The sequence below is a fragment of the Macrobrachium rosenbergii genome, chromosome 9 (genome assembly GCF_040412425.1).
Source record: "Macrobrachium rosenbergii isolate ZJJX-2024 chromosome 9, ASM4041242v1, whole genome shotgun sequence".
In the NCBI taxonomy this organism is placed as follows: domain Eukaryota; kingdom Metazoa; phylum Arthropoda; class Malacostraca; order Decapoda; family Palaemonidae; genus Macrobrachium; species Macrobrachium rosenbergii.
The window spans coordinates 33,012,313-33,037,312 of NC_089749.1; the positions used below are offsets into that span (position 1 = coordinate 33,012,313).

A 25,000-nucleotide genomic window follows, 5' to 3' on the forward strand; every position below is an offset into this window, starting at 1 on the left:
ACATATATCTATATACACATTATATATATATATATATATATATATATATATATATATATATATATATATATATATATATGACTATTTATCACATCACCGTGATTCATATACAATCAGAAAGCTACAAACGTCCTTTAATATCAAATTCACTCTACCTCGAAATAATATATTTTCATATATGTTACCGAAGGGGAATTTTAAGTTGATAATAAGTCCACCGTCCCGTGGGATCGAACCAGCGACGGACGAGGAATCAGGACTACAGTGACGTACGTTAGTACGTCACTGTAGTCCTGATTCTCGTCCGTCGCTGGTTCGATCCCACGACTTTAACGTCACTGTAGTCCTGATTCCTCGTCCGTCGCTGGTTCGATCCACGGGACGGTGGACTTATTATCAACTTAAAAATTCCCCTTCGGTAACATATATGAAAATATATTATTTCCGGAGGTAGAGTGAATTGATATTAAAGGACGTTTTGTAGCTTTCTGATTATATATATATATATATATATATATATATATATATATATATATATATATATATATATATATATATATATATATATATATATATACAGTATATATATATACTGTATATATATGTATATACAGTGATTAAGTTAACATTTCGCTTACTACCATAAAAATAAAACATGTATATTAATGTTATATAATATTAATAATGTAATTAACAGACCCGACAATAAAAAAGGTTGTAATAAAAAAATCTGGTGATTTTGATAAATTTTTACACGCGATATTAATGAAGCAGTTTTAAGTAAAAGCATTGTAATTGTGTCAACGTAGCATTTTGGGACAGACGCAAAGCAAGGTTAAAGTTTTCATTAATTTTGTGAAACACTTAAATCTGAATACGCGGTAGATCAGTGCAGTATTTAGTAATCGATCTGCTCAAACTTAAAGTTAAGAAATCAAGATTGGTAATTATTTGATGATCGTATTAACAAATTTAAATCTCCTTGGTAATTATTTGATGATCGTATTAACAAATTAAATCATCTTGGTAATTATTTGATCGTATTAACAAATTTAAATCTTCTTTATATTCACTTTGAAGAAAGGTATAGTATTTTGGTTCCCTTAATATCTGACAGATATTAAATGAACTTTGCCTGATTTGTAGTTTTCTTGTTACAAGCACATATCCTTTAAATATTCAAAAACTATTGGCTCCTCAGTCTTCAGTTATACTAATTTTACCAAAGCGTTGAGCATTGCTAACCCTCCGTATTGTTTTCTTGTAATTTCAACTTATTTAGTTTTTGCTTTAATTTTTTTTAAATGCTGTGTTCAGCTTTTAATCTCAAAATTAAATCCAGTAATACATTCGATATTATTAAGCTTTCAGATAATAGAAAAACATGTCAGTGAACCGAAGTTGTGTCAAGTCGAGCCCTGGAAGCATATATACCTTCGATATAAAACAGTACTTCTTTCCCAGTGAAATAAAGCTATTGGTCGAATGTATAGCTGTTATTGGTGTGTGATGATAAGATAGGTAAAATATGACCAGTACGTTACCTGAACAATTGACGTGACAGCTTACAAAGACGCCTGTATTGTTACTATCCGAATTTCCACTGTAAGAATGATATTAGAATTTGTACAAAAATTTGCTTGGGTCAGATTTCTTAGATTATGTATCACTTGATACATAAAGGTATGCAGAATGTGCTGAAAATGTCGGAGATATGTCGATGGAAATCTTGGTCCTTGAATACTCCGGGAGTAGTTAGTTTTATAGGGAAACTGGTAGAGGGGAAAGGTTTACAAATGGAAGAAATTGTTGATTTTTAATAACATGATTTTATCTCTGTTTAGTATAGCTTCATCTGAAAGTCAGAGTCTGCCTTTGGTTTACACTGCGAAATTGCCCCCTAACTCTTTTCTGTTCCGTGAGCTTTCCTTTTGTAAGTTGTGGTTTGAATCTTTTGCATTTACAAAAGATTTTTTTAATTCATTTGAATAAAAAATTGCACTTTCCTCTTTTAGTTTTCTGTAACAGAAAGCTACTGTGACGGCTTTGTCTGTCCGTCCGCACTTTTCTGTCCACACTTTTTTCGTCTGCCTTCAGATTTTAAAACTACTGAGGCTAGAGGGCTGCAAATTGGTATGTTGTTCATCCACCCGCCAATCATCGAACATGCCAAATTGCAAACCTCTAGCCTCAGTAATTATTATTTTATTTAAGGTTAAAATTAGCCATAATCGTACTTCTGGCACCGATGTAGGTACCAACAACACAGGCCACCATCGGACCGTGGCTGAGTTTCATGGGCGAGGCTGAGAATTTAATACAGCATTATAAGCTGTACAGAAAACTTGATTGCGCCGAAGAAACTTCGGCGTATTTTGTACTTGTTTCTAGTGGTAAAGAATCAAATTAAAGTTACGATTTACTGTATCGGAAAAAGTATTTGTTTCAGACCATGAACTGCTTTCTTGGAAAGGTACATAAAGTGAAAAATAAGTTCCTCATATGATATGAACCAAGTCACTTTAACTATATTGCAATGTCAAGTTCTCATAATTAAATGAACCAAATCACTTTGGCTACATTGCCAACGTAAATGCTCATAATTTCAGAGAGGCAGCATATTTTCCGTTTTGTAGGTTGTCGTTTTTCTTATTCTCTTTTCGTTTCGCTGTTCTGTGGAACTTTCTGAAAGTTAACGCACTTTTACGTATATTCTGTATGAATGCTCGGTCAGTGTGAAAGAAAAAATGAAAAAGATTAGTCAAGTAAAGAAGTCTGCTATCTTTTATCTACTGGGGAAGGGCTGTAGCCTATATACTATTCATTTACTTACAAAATGTAATGTGCGGCGATATTCAGGAAATGTTTAATTCATCTAGTTGTCTTTCCAGTTGGTTGCCACTATCATACAAAATTGATCGCCGATGACCTTTCCCTTTGGATGATTTCATATTTTATATAGCTAATAACAACGATTTTCTGAGGAAAGTTTGATGTGACTAACTTTTTTCTTTGATGAATTATACACCGCTGAATTTAAATTGATTTAAAATTGGACAGGTAACGAAAGACGAAAATGAGAGTTATCATTATGATAGCGTGTACCGAATGAGGATATAGGATCACCGCTCACATTTAGGAGGGCCATTCACCCAAAGTCGGCGAGGTGTCTGAGTTAGCTCACGTTTGCCAAGTCCGTGGATTGCTCGCTCTCGGCCTATCACTCACCAGCCCTCGCAATTTTAAATGGATACCAACGTCTGCTTGGGTCAAGAAAAAGTTGCAACTCATCCGTATAGAGGAGGGGAAAAAAGCATGTGTATATATATGTATGTATATATATATATATATATATTATATATATATATATATATATATATATATATATATATATATATATATATATATATATATACATACTTATATATATATATATATATATATATATATATATATATATATATATATTATATTATATATATAATAAATATATACATATATTATACAGTATGTATTATATATATTTATAAATTATATGTGTATATATATATGTGTGTGTGTATATGCTTGTGCTTAATGGTATTTTTGTATTGCAATTATAAAGGAAAAGAAATGCTAATTATATCTACAATAATGATGCTGATAATAACAGCTTCTCCATCATCATTATCATCATCCTTTGCATAATTTTTGCATAATTGTATTTGTAAGTATATATCATTGCATATATCAGTGTAACATTGTAAGAAATATTGGAATTTGGCGTGGAAGAGAAAATGCCAGTAATTTCCTCCAGAAAAGCAGATTTTCTTTCTGGAGTAAATTTTCACATTTTCTGGGTAACAAAAGTTTTTAAAGGTCAGTCTCAAATTTATAGTGGTCACGGAAACTTCTTCGCCCCTTCGTAGCCATCATCTTTATATAATCAGTTTTACATATTGTACATTACACACACATACACACACATTATATATACTGTATATATATATATATATATATATATATATATATATATATATATATATATATATATATATATATATATATACATATATATATGTGTGTGTGTGTGTGTGTATAGTATACATACATACATACATACATATATATATATATATATATATATATATATATATATATATATATATATATATATATATATATATATATATAATGTGTGTGTTTGTGAGTGTTTTTGAGGTTATATTTAGTGTCATATTAAGTGAAATTTAGTCTATACGTTACAACTAACATTGCTAGGTTGCGCCAAATTTAAATTACATTTAGTTTCAATAAAATTAGCACATTCATTGATTACATTTTCCTTTTACTTCTTCAGGTGTTCTGGGGACCTTCGACAATGCTCTTGTGGTGGCCATGTTCCTGCGATTCAGAGTCCTCCTGACGCCGTCCAATCTTCTCCTCCTGAACCTCTGCATATCCGACTTAGGGATCTGCCTTCTGGGAGGTTTCCCCTTCAGTGGTGTCTCCTCCTTAGCTGGCCGGTAAGGATTTTGTTGCTTTCACTTTCCTTTGTGATTTTGTTTTACCTAATTTTTTCCATAGAAAACGCGTCTTGCAGCAACAGCGATTTTTTATTTTTTCATGCTTGGCTTTGACGTATAATTAGGTTTCTTTTGAAGGTGTTTAACTTTAGACAGTATCTATGTGAAGATTCTTGTTGGTGACATTGTCTGCTTTAAATATGGATGTTGTTTATTTTGGTTTTTCCAAAGGTATTTGCATGGAGGCAGTAGGGAAGTTAAAATCCTCCCGCTTCTTGCCTGTGAAGTTCGCACTACTGTAATGCAATTAAATTATTTTGTTATTTTTATTCTGCATACTCCTTTATGTTGGAGTGGGTATATAATTGTAACTGGTGTATAACAATTATGGAAAGGTGTATAAATGAGTGTTATTTGTGATAATGCCACACAACCCAGGAAGCTTGAGAGGGGACAAAGCAGAAGATGAACTGGTCGACCGTTTGTTTTGAAATGGTTGTTTGAGAAGTTTGCCAGTAAACAGAAAAACTAGATCTTAAATACGTTGGGAATTTCCTTCCTTTAGCGTAAATGATGGTTTCTTTGGAGCGAGGAGAAACTGTGTTTTTTACTTACTACCTTCAGGGTAGCTTACTGAGACTTTAACCATGCTTTTAGTTAAAGAGAATGGCTTACAAGTCTTCATCTGTTGATCTTCATTCATTTGCGTGCTTTCCTCTCAATTTCATCGAAATTGTGACTGGAAATAGAGCATACAGCGGTGCTTTAGATGATAGGTTCAGGGCCTGAACTTTTATTTTGGAATTAGATAGAACAAGTCTGTTGTGTTTTTATTATATGAACACCTACGAACGTCTTTGTAAATCTTTTGTGAAAGTGATATACGCCACTTCATTCTTTTTGGTTTTGTTTCTGCGCATTGTACTTTCAGCGACTTAGGGCATGCTTTAATTTACAAACAGGTGAAGACGAGATTTTTGTTGAAATTGTGATGATTAATTATGGTAAAGATTCGGTAAAGAATTGCAGTGAATAACGTAGGTTTTATATTTCTCTCGACATTTCTTAACATGTGTTCCGTGTAAAAATAACGCCTTCGAGGCCGATTACATTTTTAAAGTTTGCTCTTTCTCTAGTTCTGGAGGTTATTAAGAGGCGTAACGCTCTTTCTCTCTCTCTCTCTCTCTCTCTCTCTCTTATTATTTTAAAAGATTAGATTTTCATTTTTGAAACGTAGGATGGTAACTTGTAGCAATGGGGGAACTGTTATTGGAGCTGTATTTTAAAATTAAGAATAATAATTTAAATTAGAAGCGTTTTTGTAATTTCTCCCCTTATAAATGGAAGTGGTGCTGTTAACAAATTATGATTTCCGAATTCTGTCCCCTGTGCTTTTTCGTTCGAATGAAAATTAGAATCAGCAACTGAACTTTACATTCTTCTTGCTATTTCCATTGTATATATTTTGATATAATCCCAACAAATTATAATTTCCAAATTCAGACCTGCGTGTTTTTTCATGTTAAAATAAAAATAGAGTCGGCATCTGAAGTTTTAATTGACAGTGTCCTGATTCTCTAAAAAAAAAAAATAATAATAATAATGCTTTATATGTGCTCTTCGTCTATTTTTTTCTGCAAGTTTTATGTTTTGAATAATCATAATCATATTCCGTTGCAAGTATCGAATTTGGATTGTACACAAACGATGCTAGTTAATTACGGCTAGTAAAGTCTATGAACTTAAAATCTCTGAAAAATCATGTCCTCGAGATCCGATTTGATAGCAAATTGACTTTGAAACCCCTCCTCGTTTCTGGTTGTCTGTGTTGCCTTTGGCGAACAACGTCTAATCTAATTGTTTTCAAAGACTCCTCACTTGAATAGAAGTGTGAGTCTATGTGTGTGGCGTCAGCATCGGAGTAGATTAATGTTAGGAAGGAAAAGTGTCTGTGGAAACGATGAGATACTGAAAGAAATATAAAACTTTGTACAAAGATCACATTTAAACAAAGGGCCTTATCTAAATTCGCTGAAAATTTTAAGTTGGTATTCGACGAAGGTTTGGCAAGATATGAAGTTGTCGAAATATTTGTGAGCATTAGAAGAACGGGGATCGCCGGAAAACATAACTTTTGGGATAGCTAAAGATCTCAGAAGTGTGAAGCTTTCTGAAACTTTTAGTAATCGATGAAAAAAAATCTTTTGGCGAACACTATGGGATAAAGAGTATAAAGGATAACGTAAGGAATTACAGTAGATGGCAATCCGGAATAAATTGAAAAGAATATGCCAGAGTAATGATTGGAAGGGTACTACAACATAAAAACGTATGTTGGTTACATAAATTTCTGCTTTTTGAAGCGCTAATGAAAAAGAAGGCAAAAATAGATATGAGAAAAAAAAAAACGAAAAAATTCCAACCGTCAAAATAGAACAAAAGCTAGAGATACCATCGGCTGCAGAAACTGGGAGAGCAAGAGTCATTTTGTGCCTGGGGAAACCTTTTTATAGATAGGGGTCTTTCGTTACATGCACCTCATCACTACCCCTTATGGGTGATAAGCATAATATTTGTTTTTCCAATAGGTAAGGAAGCAGAAACAGACAGAGAAAGGAAGGTATTGTCCCCTAGGGGAAATGGTCAGAATGTGTTGCGAAGGGCGAAGAGATAAATAATATTGTTGCAGTCATTTATTTACGAAGGAAATGGGGAACAACATTAACAAATGACAGTCACATAATCTCAGAGTGAGATCTGCCATTTTTATTTATTTTGACAGTTATACGTACTTGATTCTAATATACTGAAATACCAACTTTCAAAGTGCTTTGCTTTATAACCTGAGAAGTACGCTCTATTTCACATCAATGTGAATTTAATTTAAACTCCTCTCTTGATCTTTAGTTTATTGGTCAGAGTAAATACAGATAACAGACTTCATTCCCTTAACACGCTGATAGACTGTATGACAATCCTCGTCGTTCACCTACTTAATTAAGTACTATCCCATGTGTTCCCTAGTTCCCATTTCGAAAGAATATATGTATATATATATATATGTATATATATATGTATATATATATATATATATATATATATATATATATATATATATATATATATATATATATATATATATATATATATATATATATATATATATATACAGATTTGGATCCTGGTATCGACAGTGTAAAAGTTTTTGGACGACATTGGCAGTGATTAGAAAGTCATTTTAACGACATTTCAATTATTAGAGAGATGCTGACGATTGCTGACATTTGAGACTGAAAAGGGATCCTGGGAGAGAGAGCGATCTTGCCATTTTGCGGTGATTAGAGGAATGCTTAGTTCAGGGGTTCCCAAACTGGGGTACATGTACCCCCAGGGGTACATTTGCACTTTTCAGTGGGTATATTTGGTCTGAATGTTTTGGATAATAATAAAGAGGTATGTATTGTATGTGCTGGATCAAAATATAAATTACCTTAGTAACTGCTTTATTTCTGTTATCAACCATTTAAGATACCTATGTAATCTACACATGCAGACTCCACAAATTTAAAATATAAAAATATTAAAATGTTCTTTTTAAATATTAAGCTTAGCTTTTAGTGTTAGGGGTACATGGGAACCTATAAAAAAGCCCAAGGGGTACCGAGGAACAAAAAGTTTGGGAACCTCTGGCTTAGTTGACATCACTGATCTGAGAGAAGCGATGTTCGCAATTTTAAGGGTAACCCAACCACGATTCATAGCAGCTTGGATCGAGGGCGACCGGGATTGTATACTTATGATGAATACACCTGTATGTATGACGAAACTGTGTTGTCACTCAAAGTATGACGTGTTTGTAATATCGTGTAATGCTAATCGTGCTTAAAAGAGAGAGATTCGGGTGAAAAGACAGGCTTAAGGCGAGTTCATTGCAAAGATTGATAGTGTCGTTCTCTCTCAAAACTATATATATACATACATATATATATATATATATATATATATATATATATATATATATATATATATATATATATATATATATATATATATAAATATATATATACTAGTTGACCAACCCGGCGCTGCCCAGAAAAACGCTGAACGCATGAACGACTCTCTCTCTCTCTCTCTCTCTCTCTCTCTCTTTCTCCTCTCTCTAACACTCTCTCTCTTCTCTCTCTCCAGCTTTCCCCTCCCTCACTCTTCTCTTCTCTCTCTCTCTCTCCCTCTCCTAACACACCCATTCACTATTATAGAATTCAACAACTTAAGGCCGTGTATTCACGATCAAGTTTAAAAGTCATTTCTTCAGTCAGTTCGTCGAAACTGCCATTAAAACTTTCGTGTAGCCAATAGTTTGTGGCTGGAGACAGTCCACTCACCAGAATGGGTGAACTGTTGGTATTATTTTACCTAAATATCCTCCAACCGACTGACAGGTAATTGCACGTGTGGACAGGTTAGCGCCAATTTCGTGACAGTTTGCTGCTGTATTTCATCTGGGAAGCATCTCAGGTGCTCTGATCAGAATATGAATTAATTATTTATAGGCTTGTTCATTTCACTGTTAGACCCTTCAACACTATTTGTAGGCCGTTGTAAGTCCAAATCATACAATAAAAATCTTAAAACAATATTTCCATGTGATCAGATAATTTGGTACAGGCCTAGGCCAATGATGTCTTGTTATGATATGTGTTATTATAATGAAAGTAAACTTCACTGTCCAATTCACAAATAACTGAACCAGCCCGTCAGTTCTAATTTAAACTCATTAATATTGTATGAGAATAGACATCTTTTTTTTTATAAGAAATATTTAGTCTACTCTGTTACGCCTTTTTACTTCTTTCCTATTATTAAGTGAATTGCTGAAATAGTTAGCTTTCCACCCCCTCACCATATTAAGAAAAAAGTGGCAAAACAGTTTCCTATATGGCTAACTTCAACGTGTAATAGTTTTTTTTTTTATATTAGTTTTAGGGACTTTTTGACATAACATAGCAAATTACAATGGCATCAAATTCCTTAACGTAGAATTGTGTATAAAGTTACACATATGGCATCCACAAACTTGGTCAGTTCGTACAATAACGTAATCATGAATCAAACAAAATCTTTCCTTTCTTGGAGTAATGTTAGGCAATCGGATAATTATTGTTTTGATTAAATACGTGTTGATAAAAGATAGAAGTGAATCTATATCATTCTAATATATATCCATAAACAGTAATTTTATTTTCCTAAATGATGGGAGTACTATTCCTTACTGTGTATGAGTGCATCAGGAAAAGGTATGAATTGACGTGTTGTGTAAGCTGTGAGCACTTAGGGTTTCTCGAAGCGCAGTAGTTGCCATTTCTTAATTTAATCCCTATTTGTATCTAAAACACTGACTCTCCAAGTGCCTTTTGGAAAAGATTTCCAAGTGTAATGACCTACATTCCTGTAAAGTTTTATTCTAGAATTTTCAGTCTTTATCTTCCAGGTAATCAGTACCAAGCAACATGAAAAGAAACTTATCTTTTGTAAGCAGTGAAGTTTTATGCCAGCTTGCACGATAATTAATTCCAACCTCTGGAGTGTCCAAGGTGCACTAAGCCACTACTACGCATCCGTAGACGCAGCTTCACTTACTATGGAAAGAAATTATCGATTTAAGTTTTCAATGTAGATTTTGTAGAGGCAATAAACAATTATGTTAATTATTATCATAAATTATGATCAAAATTCATGTAAATTCTGATAAAAATTTATGTTATAGGCGATTTATTGTTGTAGGTTAATCATACTTCTGCCAGTGCCAGAAGAAAAGGTGAAGTGTCAGGTAAAAAAATTAGAATAAACCCAGAAAATTGAAGGAAATGGTGACGTAAAAACGAAAATTTCATTTGTTTTGTCATTGTTTTTATGTCTGCCATGGGGTAGGGGTTTGATTTTGAGTTAAAAACCTTTCAGGGTTGACACAGAGGCCGTGTGCAAACTTTTGTCTGGGTCTGTCAAGCGGTTTAGATTTCTATAGAAGCCAAACAAATATACGAACATTCACTTTATATATATATATATATATATATATATATATATATATATATATATATATATATATATATATATATGTATATATGTATAATATATACATATATGTGTGTGTGTGTGTGTGTACATTATATAGATATAATGAAGGCCAAGAGAATTCTTGAAACATAGAAATAGAAACGTTTTTTCCTCCTAAACTTTGACCCGAGAGAAAGGAAAAGTATGGAATATTGGAGAAATGCTGTCTTCAAATACAATTTTATGAACAAGTAAACTCTCTTGTTTATGAATCTTAGTTCAGATCTTTTAAAATTAGATAGTTATCATGTTCATAAAATTGTAGGGAAGTACAAGGTCATCTTTTAGCGACTGCTTGATCTACTAACAGTAGTTTGACTTTTTAAGCATTTTTAAAGTATTCTTACCCGTATGGCAGTGGCAATTTATTTCTTAAACCACTGCTTACACAATGTAATGGTGTTTTGCTTGTTGGTTGCTTTGATCTTTGGTTTATGAAGTTTTTCTTTCATGTTTCCATATATGTATTTTTTTTTGTACCCCGAAGAAGTATACGCAATACACGAAAGCGCTTGGTACACCCACCAAAGAAACCGATGTCGCCTCGCCAGACCTGGCTGGAGAGAGAATCCCCTTTTTGCCCTGAAAGATGTCTTGTGTTCCAACTACCAGGACGTAGTTAAATGGCTGCTTAGGACAATATTCATATGAATAGCCAGTTTCATCAATATTTATGGATTTTTCTTATAAATATGATACGAAATTAAAATAAAACAAGGTCATGAAATTTCTTGGTGATTACTTTCAAAACAATATGCGATTGCATTTATTAAAAGAATAAAAGGGCTCTCTCTCTCTCTCTCTCTCTCTCTCTCTCTCTCTCTCTCTCTCTCTCTCTCTCTCTCTTTAGTGTGCACCCTTTCCAAATCAGCAGTCCCTCAGAATTGGAAAATAGGAAAAAAAAATATTAAAGAAATGTTAAGAAACAAAATTGATGTGAGTGTATTGATAATTTTTTTTTTTTTCATTCACAAAGCTAGCGTTATTACTATTTTCGTTTCGAGAAAAAAAGTAATATGCATATAAAGAAATATATATTTGTCTTAATTATTCATATTCATCCTCGCACGAGTTAGGCACCTTCTAGACGAACGGGCAAGTGTCTGGGGGAAAACACGGTTACTATATCTGATAGTCAACAAAATGACATCAGTAGCGAGGAAATAAAAATATCCCTGTCACACAACTTCTGTTAAAGTGTTACCAGAATTTTTACGAGTATTTCCTGGCTTCTAGCGTTATTTTGTTCGTCTGAAAGGTCCCCTAGGAATCGGCCTTACATCCCATAGAGGAGCGAGTACCCCTGATTAAGAACACCTGAGATTAATCATACTATTGTCGATAACTATGTCCCGAGTGGTGGCTGTTTGGGACTGTTCGGCCATCTGCTATTATGGTTCTGTTCTCCGCTCAGTTTGCAAAGAACGGAGTTACTTTTTGGTTATATTTGATGCAGCATATTTCGACGGTTTTTACTCTGAAATTGGGGAAACTGATATCCATAATCACCGTAACTTTTGCTAATGACGATTTTGGAAAAATACCCTTCCCCCTCGAGGCTGCAAATCCCCAGCCGTCAAAACTACTCGGCTACTGGCTTTTGGGATACGCATCGTCCATGGCTGTGTCGCAAACCCCCTCGTCGGAAAACCAGGTCCCTCCAGTTTCCCTCAAAACTATTCAGAACGTAAACGATGATATAAGTAATGCTATAAAGATACATATCTATGTCTTCATGGGGAATTGAAATAATTGATAAACTGTTATCAATAAGGGTGTTAATATCGCCACGTCAAATATGCTGATAAGCGAATCTCGTCAAGCCCTACATTAACATCACCCAATTGCCCATCACCTTTAACCTCCTTATCATAATATCCTCCTACCCCCACCCCCACGTGCTCGGTGCTTAAAAGAGATAATTAATATCGAAATAAAATACGATTACATTTCTTAAAAGAATAAAATTTCTCTCTCTCTCTCTCTCTCTCTCTCTCTCTCTCTCTCTCAAATATATTTCAGTCATTATTGCACTTTTTTGTCTGAATTTGGTAATTTCCGTCCTCCTCTCATTCGAACCATCGTAACTATGCATTGGTAGTTGGAACTTCAGCTACCGTTCAGAGCAAGAAGGACATGATCTCTCCCAGCAAGGTTTGGCGAGGTGACATCGGTTTCTTTGGTGGGTGTACCTGGTCTTTAATTTTCTCTTTCCTGTGTTTATCTGCGTACATTATATATATATATATATATATATATATATATATATATATATATATATATATATATATATATGTGTGTGTGTGTGTGTGTGTGTGTATGTATATATATACTTGTGTACGTGTGTGTGTTTGTGTGTCTGCTATGCATCAATCCATATAGTTATAGATGCACATATTTTATTTTTTCACCATACGCCTTTTTCTCATTTTAGATGGAATGGCCCCATAAAGGTAGTGCCTTCCGGTTTTCAGCAAGTGTCTAGGGATACAGTAGCTACTTCTGTTCCCCTTTTCTTAAGTCCTAACATTCTCTGGTACCCTTTTATAGCTGAGGCGATTGATATCTGGCAGACCAATACTGAACCAATTGACCTTGCAAACGCGATACTGATGACTATTAATAGTAACAAAACTCCAGACACGAGTCTAGATACTAACATGTTGTATATGCCAAAAGTTGTATGGTCTTGCTCATACTTCTTCAAACTTCTAGAGGAGGGTTTTCTTGCAGTTGGAGAATTTCTCTCACAATGAACCTCTCTCTCTCTCTCTCTCTCTCTCTCTCTCTCTCAAGAACCCCTGATGAATTTTTAGGCAGTCAATAATGTAGAGCGATATGAGTGCCTCATTCCCAAGTGGATATCTCAATATGAAAAGAAGCAATTTTTAGGTCAAGAATCTTACGGAGGTTGCGGAGTTATCGGTATCGTTTAAAGAATTCACGTTCAAGTCCTCACGCATTCAGTAGACAAGTGCTCTGGACTTTTAGAAAGATTGAGATGCAATGCCAACATTCACGTACTTTGAGCGCAAATTAATTGGAAAATGTAAATGGGGAATGCAGTATATATATATATATATATATATATATATATATATATATATATATATATATACATATATATATATTATATATATACATACATATATATATATATATATATATATATATATATATATATATATATATATATATATATATATATATATATATATATATATATATATATATATATATATATATATATATATATGTATATGTTTAATATCCAAATATTTTTAACAGCCAATCGTGTATGGACCCATGTGCAGAAACTTTCCACAGCACCAGGTGCTCCATACGCATGCATGGAAGGCTCATCAGTATCCTTTCTGGCCCCCCTACATACACTACACCATTCACCACTGTCGTGAATGCACTCTTGCGTTAAACAAATATTAAGACCCTTCCCCTTTCTTATCGGTGTTGGGAAATCACTCTTCGGTAATGGGTGACAAGTCAGTGGCTTTGCAGGAATTGAAAACCTGCTTTGGATCTGGGTAAGTCTAGATCTGTACTGTTATCTGTGGCCCTTGCAAAGGATAAAGTTACCAATACTAGAGGCGATCCCACCCAAGGACGGCTGTACTCAAGACCGGGGTCGATCCACGTCGTGTCCCGAGGCGGGATCAATGAGGCAAGACTTACCTACTGGATATAGCCAAGAAATGGCGCCGAGTCTGTGCCTCTGGCAATAACAGCTGTCATACTCATTTACTCGTCTCTCATTGCTTCTCTAGTGCCTCATTATCATGGGCGCACGCTTCCAATTACTTGCGGAGTGGGAATATAGATGGCAAACAAATGTTCCGGCTAAAACTATCTGTTCAAGGCGAGAGAGTGAGGCGTGGCTTATCTCAACTCTGAGACATTGAACTTTTGAAGACGTTAAGTACAAGCTACAGCTGCTACACAAATAAAATACCAGTTCCAGGATAAGAAAGCGAATTAAACAGTTAAAGTTGAAAATGCCTTATATGCCCTTTATCTGGCTTTAGTCATTGCTTCTATTCCTCAAAGAACAGCGACTTGTAATCTTGTCAAAACCGTGGACTATTTCAGATTTCTTTTGATCTTTATGAAAAATATAATTTTGTTGCTTCTGTCATGGAAGGGGAAGGTATTTTACTGTAGTTTTAGAAATGTTTTTTTTTTATTAGATAAAACAAATAAAAGAAATGACGAAGGAGAAGATACGCAAAAATGTATCATCATGGAAAAATTGAAGGAAATCTGCTACGAAAGATTTCATTGCTGTATTTTAGCATTTACTCGTAACTTTTATTAAAAAAAAAGGCTGATTAGGTGTTACTATCTTTCTTCTGTCTCTATACGAAGACTCCTATTCGTTTTTCCTCCTTAGGCTTCTTCTACCCTTCCACCTCTCTCTTTTCCTTCCTGTATAGTCTTTGCTCCATTTCTTGTCTGGTCTCATGTTTCTGTAATTTGAGTAAAATGACTCCTTACAACAGAAAAAACAAGTAATAATGCGCCGAAGTTTCTTCGGCGCAATCAAGTTTTCTGTACAGCGTATAATGATGTATGAGCCGCGGCCCATGAAACTTTCAGCCACGGCCCGGTGGTGACCTGTCCTATAGCGTTGCCAGACGCACGATCATGGCTAACTTTAACCTTAAATAAAATAACAACTACTGAGGCCAGAGGGCTTCAGTTTGGTATGTTTGATGATTGGAAGGTGGATGATCAACATACCAATTTGCAGCCCCCTAGCTTTACCAGTTTTTAAGATCCGGGGGCTAACAGAAAAAGTGCGGACAGAAAAAGTGTGGACGGACAGACAAAGCCACCTCAATAGTTTTCTTTTAGAGAAAACTAAAAACCGGGACCAAAAGATCTGCAAATGGAAGATATGCCCCTGTCTCCTTTTCGGATGGGTTTCTTTCCTCAGTCGATGTCCCACGAGAGATTCCTAACGGACGTAGAACAAAGCAAATGGAACACTTTTGAAACCCCTGTTTTCTTTGGCAAAGGTTCTCTCTCTCTCTCTCTCTCTCTCTCTCTCTCTCTCTCTCTCTCTCTCTCTCTCTCTCTCTCTCTCTCTGATATGAGATTGTGCTGTTTAACCAACACGATAAGCTATGAAGCTGAGGCTGGTTTTATTCATGTCATTCCATTTTAATTCTTTTTAATTGCTTTGCACGCAATCGAATGTAATGTTCTTAAAACTAGAAAGGGATGAAATCTTCTTTTTGCTTACTAATATCATTCTTTGTTTATTTGTATTGTTATTTCCTGTAACAAGCATTCTGGTCACAGATTTATTTAGGCACTGTAATGGGATAGCCGCAGCTCAGTTAAAATGAATAATTGATTACATTTCGCTGTTATAACGAGCAAGTGTGTTCACGGTCATGAAGCGGCACACGCTTTATTTGCTTTATTCTGTCCAGCTAGGAAGAGATTTCAGTCTTTGGGGAGCTATTACTTTCAAGTCTTTGCAACTGATATTATTTTATCCCTAACTTTAAACGATAACCACATGCTCCTTTCAAACATTGTTTTTCGAGAAAATAATGAGATGAGGTCTACTCATTATATTTTTTCATTAGGAGAAGGGAAATTGAAGTTCATATTTGAGTGCGAATTCAATTTTCTTGCTTATGAAACTTGTCAGGCTTCTGTAAAGTTGGAACAGCGTATGCATGCTGTACTGTAAAATCAAAATGTTATCATTGTTTAAACTATAAGGCCTCTTAATCGCTTCCCTTTAGGCAATTCCGCTCATCACGACAATAACGAGTTTATATCATATTAGATTAATTTTACTTCATAATAGTTTCAGTTAATTGCAAGCTGTGTTCACACAGTCGTGATCCATCACACGACTGTCTTTCCTTTGGTGTCTTTAGAAAACAGTTGACTGTCAGTGCCCTACACGAATAGGTTTTCCTTCACTTGTCTTAAAGCTCAGATTAGGGTGACGTAAACGCCAGTGCATTAGTTCATTTCTTTTGTGCTTCAGTCTTTTCTCATAAACTGGCGACCGCACCCAAGTTGGTGTTTAAAAGAGTTAACCGGTTTGATCAATCGTTCATAATGTTGACTTCCAGAATACAGAATACTTCATCTGTATAATCTGAATAACATATTGCAAAAGGTAGTGTGCCACCCAGTAAGACGTTCATTACTTAATGCACTTTTTTATTGTCTTTCCAACAGATATTAGGAAACTTAATCAGCCTTTCATCGTCTTTGCTTCGAATGAAAAACGAAGCTGTAGTTTTTCTTTTGTTCACAGAATCTTATAAAGACCATTTTCGTTACGCAGATTTCCCGTTGCAATACGAAAAGGTCCGTTAGAATTATATTTTATTGCTCTTGTTTTTCTCTAGTAGTTTCTTGGCCGTCGTTGTTTCCTTGGCATAAAGAGTTCTTAAAGTGTAAGTCTTAAGGCTTTGAACACCATCAGCAACAGTCCTCTTCCTTATCCTTCTTCCACATTATCCATTCCATAACATTGCCTATGGGAAGTACTTTTTGCGGTTTAATGAAAAGGAAGGAGCCCCCATTAACTACATAAGTTTGCTAGATCTCTCTTGAGTTTGTTGAGACTTACTTTGATAATGCACCTTCAATCTTTTTTATTTAAAACCCCACCGTAATGGAGAGATTTCGTCATTTTTCCAGATCTGTGAAGCCCTTCTTTCAAAAAGGTTGATGGGCTTCTTCCGTGACTTGTTAACAGGTGGCAAAAGTACCTTGGTCATTTTTAGATTCGTATATGAAGATGCATTAATCTGTGTATTAAAAGTACATGCACTTATCTACAAGTACATTCCCAACAAGAATATATTTCATGCTTTAGCCAAAATTTCTTGCTGTAAATCTGCAATACTGCAGAAGCTCTCGTATATTTTATATTATCTTAATCTAATTTAAAGTCTTCCAGTTAAGTAAACTCTTTTTTATAAAAAACATTTTATCTCTTCTTCCTTCGTTAAGACATTTGCAAAAGTAACCTTCTTTTCTTTAGCTTGCAGCATTTATTCTTTACCTTTTCTATTTAGTCTTTTCAATATCGCCACTTAAAATATGTGTTCATTCAGCATGATAATCGCCAAATCTGAAGCTTTCCCTAACTCTCGCTATCTCGTTCCTTTTCTTAACTGCTTGCAAGTCTTTCCCCGTCTTTCCCGGACAAGCACAGGAACAATGCAGAGGTTCTCGCTTCCCTTTCTCTTCATATTTTTTATTACTTCTGAATAACTCTTTTCCAAAACAGTTGCCTTTTAATATTAATGTGAATAAAATTCCTTCCCCATTTTTTGCGTCCTGCATTCAGCATCATCTTAATTGGACACCCTGTATGAAGCATCATACACACACACACACACACAAACACACACACATATTTATATATATATATATATATATATATATATATATATATATATATATATATATATATATATAATTTATTATCACTTTTGTACGTGATTAATGGCTTGAAATAAAGTCAGAAACCTGTCAGGACCTACACCCCGTTTCTTATTTTTCACCTGTGAATGGTACATATATATACTTATATATATATATATAAATATATATATATATATATTATTAATATATAATATATATGTATATATATAGTAATATTATTACAAGAAAAGGATATAATGGTGTATTAGATGATTCCTTGTAAAAGGTATCAGAATGAACTAAACTACAAGGACGTTATAATATGATATATATTATATGATATAAATATAAATATATATATTCATCTATATATATATATATATATATATATATATATATATATATATATATATATATATATATATATATATATATATATATATATATATATATATATATATATATATATATATATATATATATATATATATACATACATATATATATATATATATATATATATATATATATATATATATATATATATATATATATATATATATATATATATATATATATATATATATATATATATATATATATATATATATATATATATATATATATATATATATATATATATGGATGTATGTGTGTGTACGTGCTAGAATAACTCTGAATCACATGGAGCATTTTCAACCAAACTTGGTATACATATGACTTAATATCTGCAAAAAAATAATGTGGGGGTAACACATCACTGGAACCAAAGCGGGGGATGTGGGAAGGGGGTGACATGTAAAAATAATCGAAAACGACAGATATTAGTGTCTAATCCATAGTTTTTGAGGTCGCTGAGATACACAGTGACACTCCCAATGCCCTTTGAGTCCAAGTTCAGACCTTAGGAAGGGGGACGTGGCAGGTAAGAAGGGGGTGGGAAGGTGATTACATGTAAAAATAACCAAAAATGACAGATATTAGTGTCTAATCCATAGTTTTCGAGCTGAGATAAATAGTAACATCCCTGATGCCCTTCAAGTCCAGGTTCAGCCCTAATAGGAAGGGGGGTTAAGAATGGATGGTTGGAAGTTGATGATATGTAAAAATAACAGAAAACTAAACATATTGGGGTCTAATCCATAGTTTTCAAGGTCACTGAGATAAATAGTGACACTCCATATGCCCTTTAAGTCTAAGTTCAGCCTTAATAGGAAGGGGGTTAAGGAGGGGTGGTAAGGTGGTGACATGTAATAATAACCAAAAATGACAGATATTAGTGTCTAATCCATAGTTTTCGAGCTGAGATAAATAGTGACATCCCTGATGCCCTTCAAGTCCAGGTTCAGCCCTAATAGGAAGGGGGGTTAAGAATGGATGGTTGGAAGTTGATGGTATGTAAAAATAACCGAAAACTAAACATATTAGTGTCTAATCCATAGTTTTCAAGGTCGCTGAGATAAATAGTGACACTCCTGATGCCCTATAAGTCCAAGTTCAGTCCTGATAGGAAGGTGGGGGAGAATGAGTGGGAAGCTGGTGACATGTAAAAATAACGAAAACAACAGATATTAGTGTCTTATCCATAATTCCATAATTTTCGAGGTTGCTGAGATGAATGAATAATGTCACTCCCGATGCCCTTTAAGTCTAAGTTCAGCCCTGATAGGTTTTGGGGTGAGAAGCGGTGAAAAATAAAATGTCAGGAAGGCTGGGAAATATAATTGAAGCAACTATCTTAACAGGAGAGAGAGAGAGAGAGAGAGAGAGAGAGAGAGAGAGAGAGAGAGAGAGAGGGGGTGTTAGGGAGGAGAAAGAGGGAAAGAGTGAGGGAGAGTTGGAGAGAGAGTGAGAGGGAGAGTAGAGGGGGTGTTAGGGAGGAGAAAGAGGGAAAGAGTGAGGGAGACTTGGAGAGAGAGAGAGAGAGAGAGAGAGAGAGAGAGAGAGAGGGGGTAGTAGGGAGGAGAGAGAGAGAGAGAGAGAGAGAGTAGAAGGAGTATTAGGGAGGAGAAGATAGAGGGAAAGAGTGAAGGAGACTTAGAGAGAGAGAGTTTATCGGTTGTCATTCAGGGTTTTCCCAGACAGCGCCAGGATGGTCAGCTAGCATGAAATAGAAAGACAGGAATACGTAGAATTGAAACAGGATTTTTTTAGAAATTAGTTTGGTACAAAATATTCTGTATTTTGATTTTTTATCTCGTGTAAATCTTGTCCAGATGAGAGGAAACTGCCAAATATTCAGCACCCTCTTTTTACAAATGCTTGAACAGCCCACCAAATGTGCAGCGCCTCACATGGATCCCATTTCAAAAACTGTTAAGAGAAGAGAATGAGATAGGCATATAAATTTTTTTTTCTTATTGAGGACCTTGTAAACTATAGTGTGTGGATAATTTACCCCTGTCTGTTTTGAAGGAGAACTGGAAATATATACAAATACATTTATATATATATATATATATATATATATATATATATATATATATATATATATATATATATATATATATATGTATGTATATATATATATATATATATATGTGTGTGTATGCTCAACATAACTCTGAAAAGCATTGAGGAATTTCAACCAAACTTGGTATACATATGATTCACTATCTTGAAAAGAATACTGTGGGGGTAAGACATCACTAGCACAAGGAGGTGGGGGTGGGAAGGGCTTCCCGGAAATGGGGCTGGTTCTGCCTGTAGACTTTGTAACTAAATAAACTCTCTAAATTTATCATACCTCATTTCGTTAAACATTTGACTTACTACCTGGGAAAGAATACTGTGGGAGCAAGACAGTGCTGGCACCAAAGGGGGTCAGGGTGGGAATGGGGGTGACATATAAAAAATAACCAAAAAAGACAGATGCTAGTGTCTTATCCATAGTTTTTGAGGCCGCTGAGATGAATGGTGACACATCCAATGCCCTGTAAGTCCAAGTTCAGCCCTGATAGGAGTTGGGGGATAAGAAGGGATGAAAAATAAAATGCCAAAATGACAGATATAAGTGTCTAAACCATAATTTATGAGGTCGCTGAGATGAACAGTAACACTCCCGATGCTCTTTAAGTCCAAGTTCAGCCCCAATAGGAATAGGGGGTGAAAATGGGTGAAATATAAAATGTAAAAAATGCTGGGCAGTGTAACTAAAGCAACTATCTTAACAGGAAAGAGAGAGAGAGAGAGATTAGAGGGGGTGTTAGGGAGGAGAAAGAGGGAAAGAGTGAGGGAGAGTTGGAAAGAGAGAGTAAGAGAGTAGAGGGGGTGTTCGGGAGGAGAAAGAGAGGTAGTTTATCAGTTGTCATTCAGAGTTTTCCCAGGCAGCCCCAGACTGGTCAGCCAATATATAATTATATAAAAATATTTATATTTTGTGCACATACGCCGACAGTAGTAACCTGGTTCTTATAGTGATAATCTTCTGATAAGCGAAGAAATGCAGCAATATTAGGTTTGGTCCCTGGTTGCTTAGGTGACAAATATAAAAAAAATAGTTTGCTCGATGCTGTTGGTACGTAGCCAACAGAATATCTTCAGTTATATATATTATATATATATATATATATATATATATATATATATATATATATATATATATATATATATATATATATATATATATATATATATATATATGGGTGTTTCATGTGTGTATAAAGTGTGTATGTGCGAGCACGCGTTTGTTTCCGCATGCTTGCATACGTAGATGATTGTACGGACAAATTATTATAGAAATGTTCAGAACATAATTATACCAAGCATTTTTGTTGTATTCAATGGAAGCCAACTCTTAACTAGATCTCTGTACACAGTCTACTTAGACAGATATTTTTAGCTACAGATTGGAATGAACGCTTCAAGCTTAGACTATATTACTGCATAAGCTCATGCAATTGGAACGCACGTATTTCTGAAATATTAGAGAAATGCTTTAATATAAGAGCTGTTTGGATGGGAATATCCTGTGTAAATGTTTGGTGAAATTGTATATAAAATAATAGTATCTGCGATTGTAAGAGTAATGCTGGAAATAGTTTAGCGGGTGTATTTCGAACAGGAATTAGTTTATAAAGCTTGGGTATTCACGAAAATGTTCAAATTTCTGTTAAATTTTGATTTGGTTTTGAATGCTTGGTACTCTCTCTCTCTCTCTCTCTCTCTCTCTCTCTCTCTCTCTCTCTCTCTCTCTCTCTCTCTCTCTCTCTCACAAGCACACCCTACTGTATATACAGTATATTTATCTCCAAAAGTCCCATAAAATTAACAAAGAAATTTGAAATAGCCACTATATTTCGACCAATTATCATTAGTTCAATAGTCATAGGTCGACATATAGTGACTTAATAAAATTTTGTTTCTTTTGTCTTTTTAAGAAAAATATAAAACTGTTAGTTTACAGAAAGTATATAATATGTATACCATACACACACACACATATATATACAGTATATATATACATATATATATATATATATATATATATATATATATATATATATATATATATATATATATATATATATATATATATATATATATATATATATATATAGCACAGGAGGCAGATAGTTGCTAAAAACTATGTCAAGATCCGAAGAGGGAAAGGGGCAGACACATATGTTGATATGATGACTTTATTAAAGTTGCATACGATACCATGTGCTTGAATGTAACCATAAAATAAAATATGATGATTTTGAAATATTGGGTAGAGCCTGGAATGACCAACTTCTAACGGTTCTGGAATCATTATTTATTAAACAGATTGTTCCGCAGTTAAACTCCCAGTCCTCTGCCACGCCTCTATACCTATCGTGAGTGTTCCTGGAGCCCCAAGTTGCCCTTCGTTGTTACTCGACTGTCTTTCTGCTTGAAATATAGGTGTGCCTTCTAGTCTGTATTTCAGTCTTTTTTTAATCATTTTATAACAATTGTAATTTTTAATTTTCGTTTTTGTCTGAGTCATTTTAATGATTATAAATTTGTTTGCCTTTTTATCCTTGAAAATGGGACTTGTGGTCCAGAAACGTCAGGCAACTTTAATAAAGTCATGATACCAACACGCCTGTCCCTCTCCCTCTTCGGATATATATATATATATATATATATATATATATATATATATATATATATATATATATATATATATATATATATATATATATATATATATATATATATATATATATATATATATATATATATATATATATATATATATATATATATATATAGTATGCGTGTGTGCATATATGTTTGCGCGTATGTGGTGTACCAAGACTACCTCATATAGGCCTTAGATTTATAGAATCTTAGGCTTCTGCTTTATTGCGTAGAGTGTCTAATTCTCATCTTCTGTCGCATTTATAAGTTTTTAGGTAACCGTGGGGCAATCGGTTGCCAGGCTGCAAGTAGATGAAATTAGAATGACTAAAGTTTTTGCCAAATGTAGAACCCAACGACCATAACATCATGATATTAGTTGATTTACCGCAACTATGTGTATGTATGCATACGTACACACCACATAAATACAAAGATTTTTTTCCATAATGTAACTGGCCTGGTAATAAAGCACAACAACAATCAGGCAAAGTGCTGGTTATTCAGTGGCATAATCCGAAAAGTGAGGGAAATTTACAGTGTATTTCCTGAGGTCCAGTTTTCCATAGTTCATACAGGGCAAAATGACTTCAGGTTTTGGTGAATTAATATTTGCATCATTGCATTGGACCTGCTGTGGAGTTTAATGTATTTTACTGTGCAAACATGATAAAAAAAACAACAAAATTACGGAGATAACTTTTATGTCAGTAATTCGTAAGGATTGAGAGAGAGGCCTTTACCGATTTCTGTCTCACACTCTTTGGTGGCAGTCATCCTTCCATAAAATCATTTTACTCGCTGGCGGCGAAGCTTTTAGGACGAGCTTTTTTCGCGAGTAAATGATCAAATGTTAAAAGAGTTTCTGAAATTCTGTCTCCCTCCACATACCACTTTTGCAGTCAGAGATCGATACAGTGTACTTATTATGATAACGAGGGCTTTAATCTGCGATATAACTTGCCCGTTCCCAAAACATCAAATGTACCGGGTGTTTCGAAATTAGAGCCCCCCCCCCACAGAACAAATGGAAAGTTATGAAGTTTTCTGCTATAGCCTACCTCCAATGACATTAGTTTAGGTTTCTATTAAGCTATTTTTCATTTTACATTTCCTGCATTTTCAGACTGAGTGACGGAGTTAGATACAGCCATGGCTAACGACTCAGAGGAAATCAGATGGATTGACCAAATCCGGACTATAACCTTCAGAGAGGCCAGGGATGCTGGCGCATCCTTCATGTCACGTTCCTGGATAGCTAAATACATTAAAAGAGATGAATCCTTTGTTAAAATAAACTGGAATGAAAATCCATATGACTGTCATCACGAAAAGAGTGAGAATCTTGAAAGGCCTGAAGTCCTTTCTCAGGTGTCAAAAGACATCATAGCTGAGGCAGTGGGTAGACCAAGAAAGTCTTTACGTAAATTGGCGCTTGAACTAGAAACAAAAAGGGGAAAGAAGAGAAGTTATAGTGCTGTATATCATGAGTTGAAAAAATCTGGTACCAAGCCATTTCATGTTATCAGCAAGCCCAACATCACTCAGCAACAGAGAGAAGACTGTGCATGGTTTTGTGGTTCATTTCTTAAAGACTGGGATGAAGCTGACTTTCTCCATGTTGCTGCATCAGATGAATTCATTTACACAGTCAGGAAGCCAAATCATAAAACTGACATCATTTGGGCTACAAAGTTGGATGATATCAGCGATGACGTGCGTTATCGCCAAGTTGTGAAATTTCCTGAATGTTTGGGAATTTTTCTCTATTTCACAGCCAAATGGTTAAAGTGGATCATCAAAGAAAAAGGACAGTCATGGAATGGCGAATACTTCAGAGAAACTGT

At 34.4% G+C, this 25,000-nt stretch overlaps 1 protein-coding gene across 2 annotated transcripts in view; it reads left to right on the plus strand.

The window, feature by feature from the left end:
* LOC136841683 (visual pigment-like receptor peropsin) overlaps positions 1 to 25,000 on the plus strand; it is a 754,051-nt gene that overhangs the window by 648,098 nt on the left and 80,953 nt on the right. For both annotated transcript variants that reach the window (XM_067108876.1, XM_067108875.1), the window contains one exon: positions 4,340 to 4,505. In XM_067108876.1, the coding sequence (XP_066964977.1) occupies positions 4,340 to 4,505 (166 nt within the window). The remainder of the gene's footprint in view (positions 1 to 4,339; positions 4,506 to 25,000) is intronic.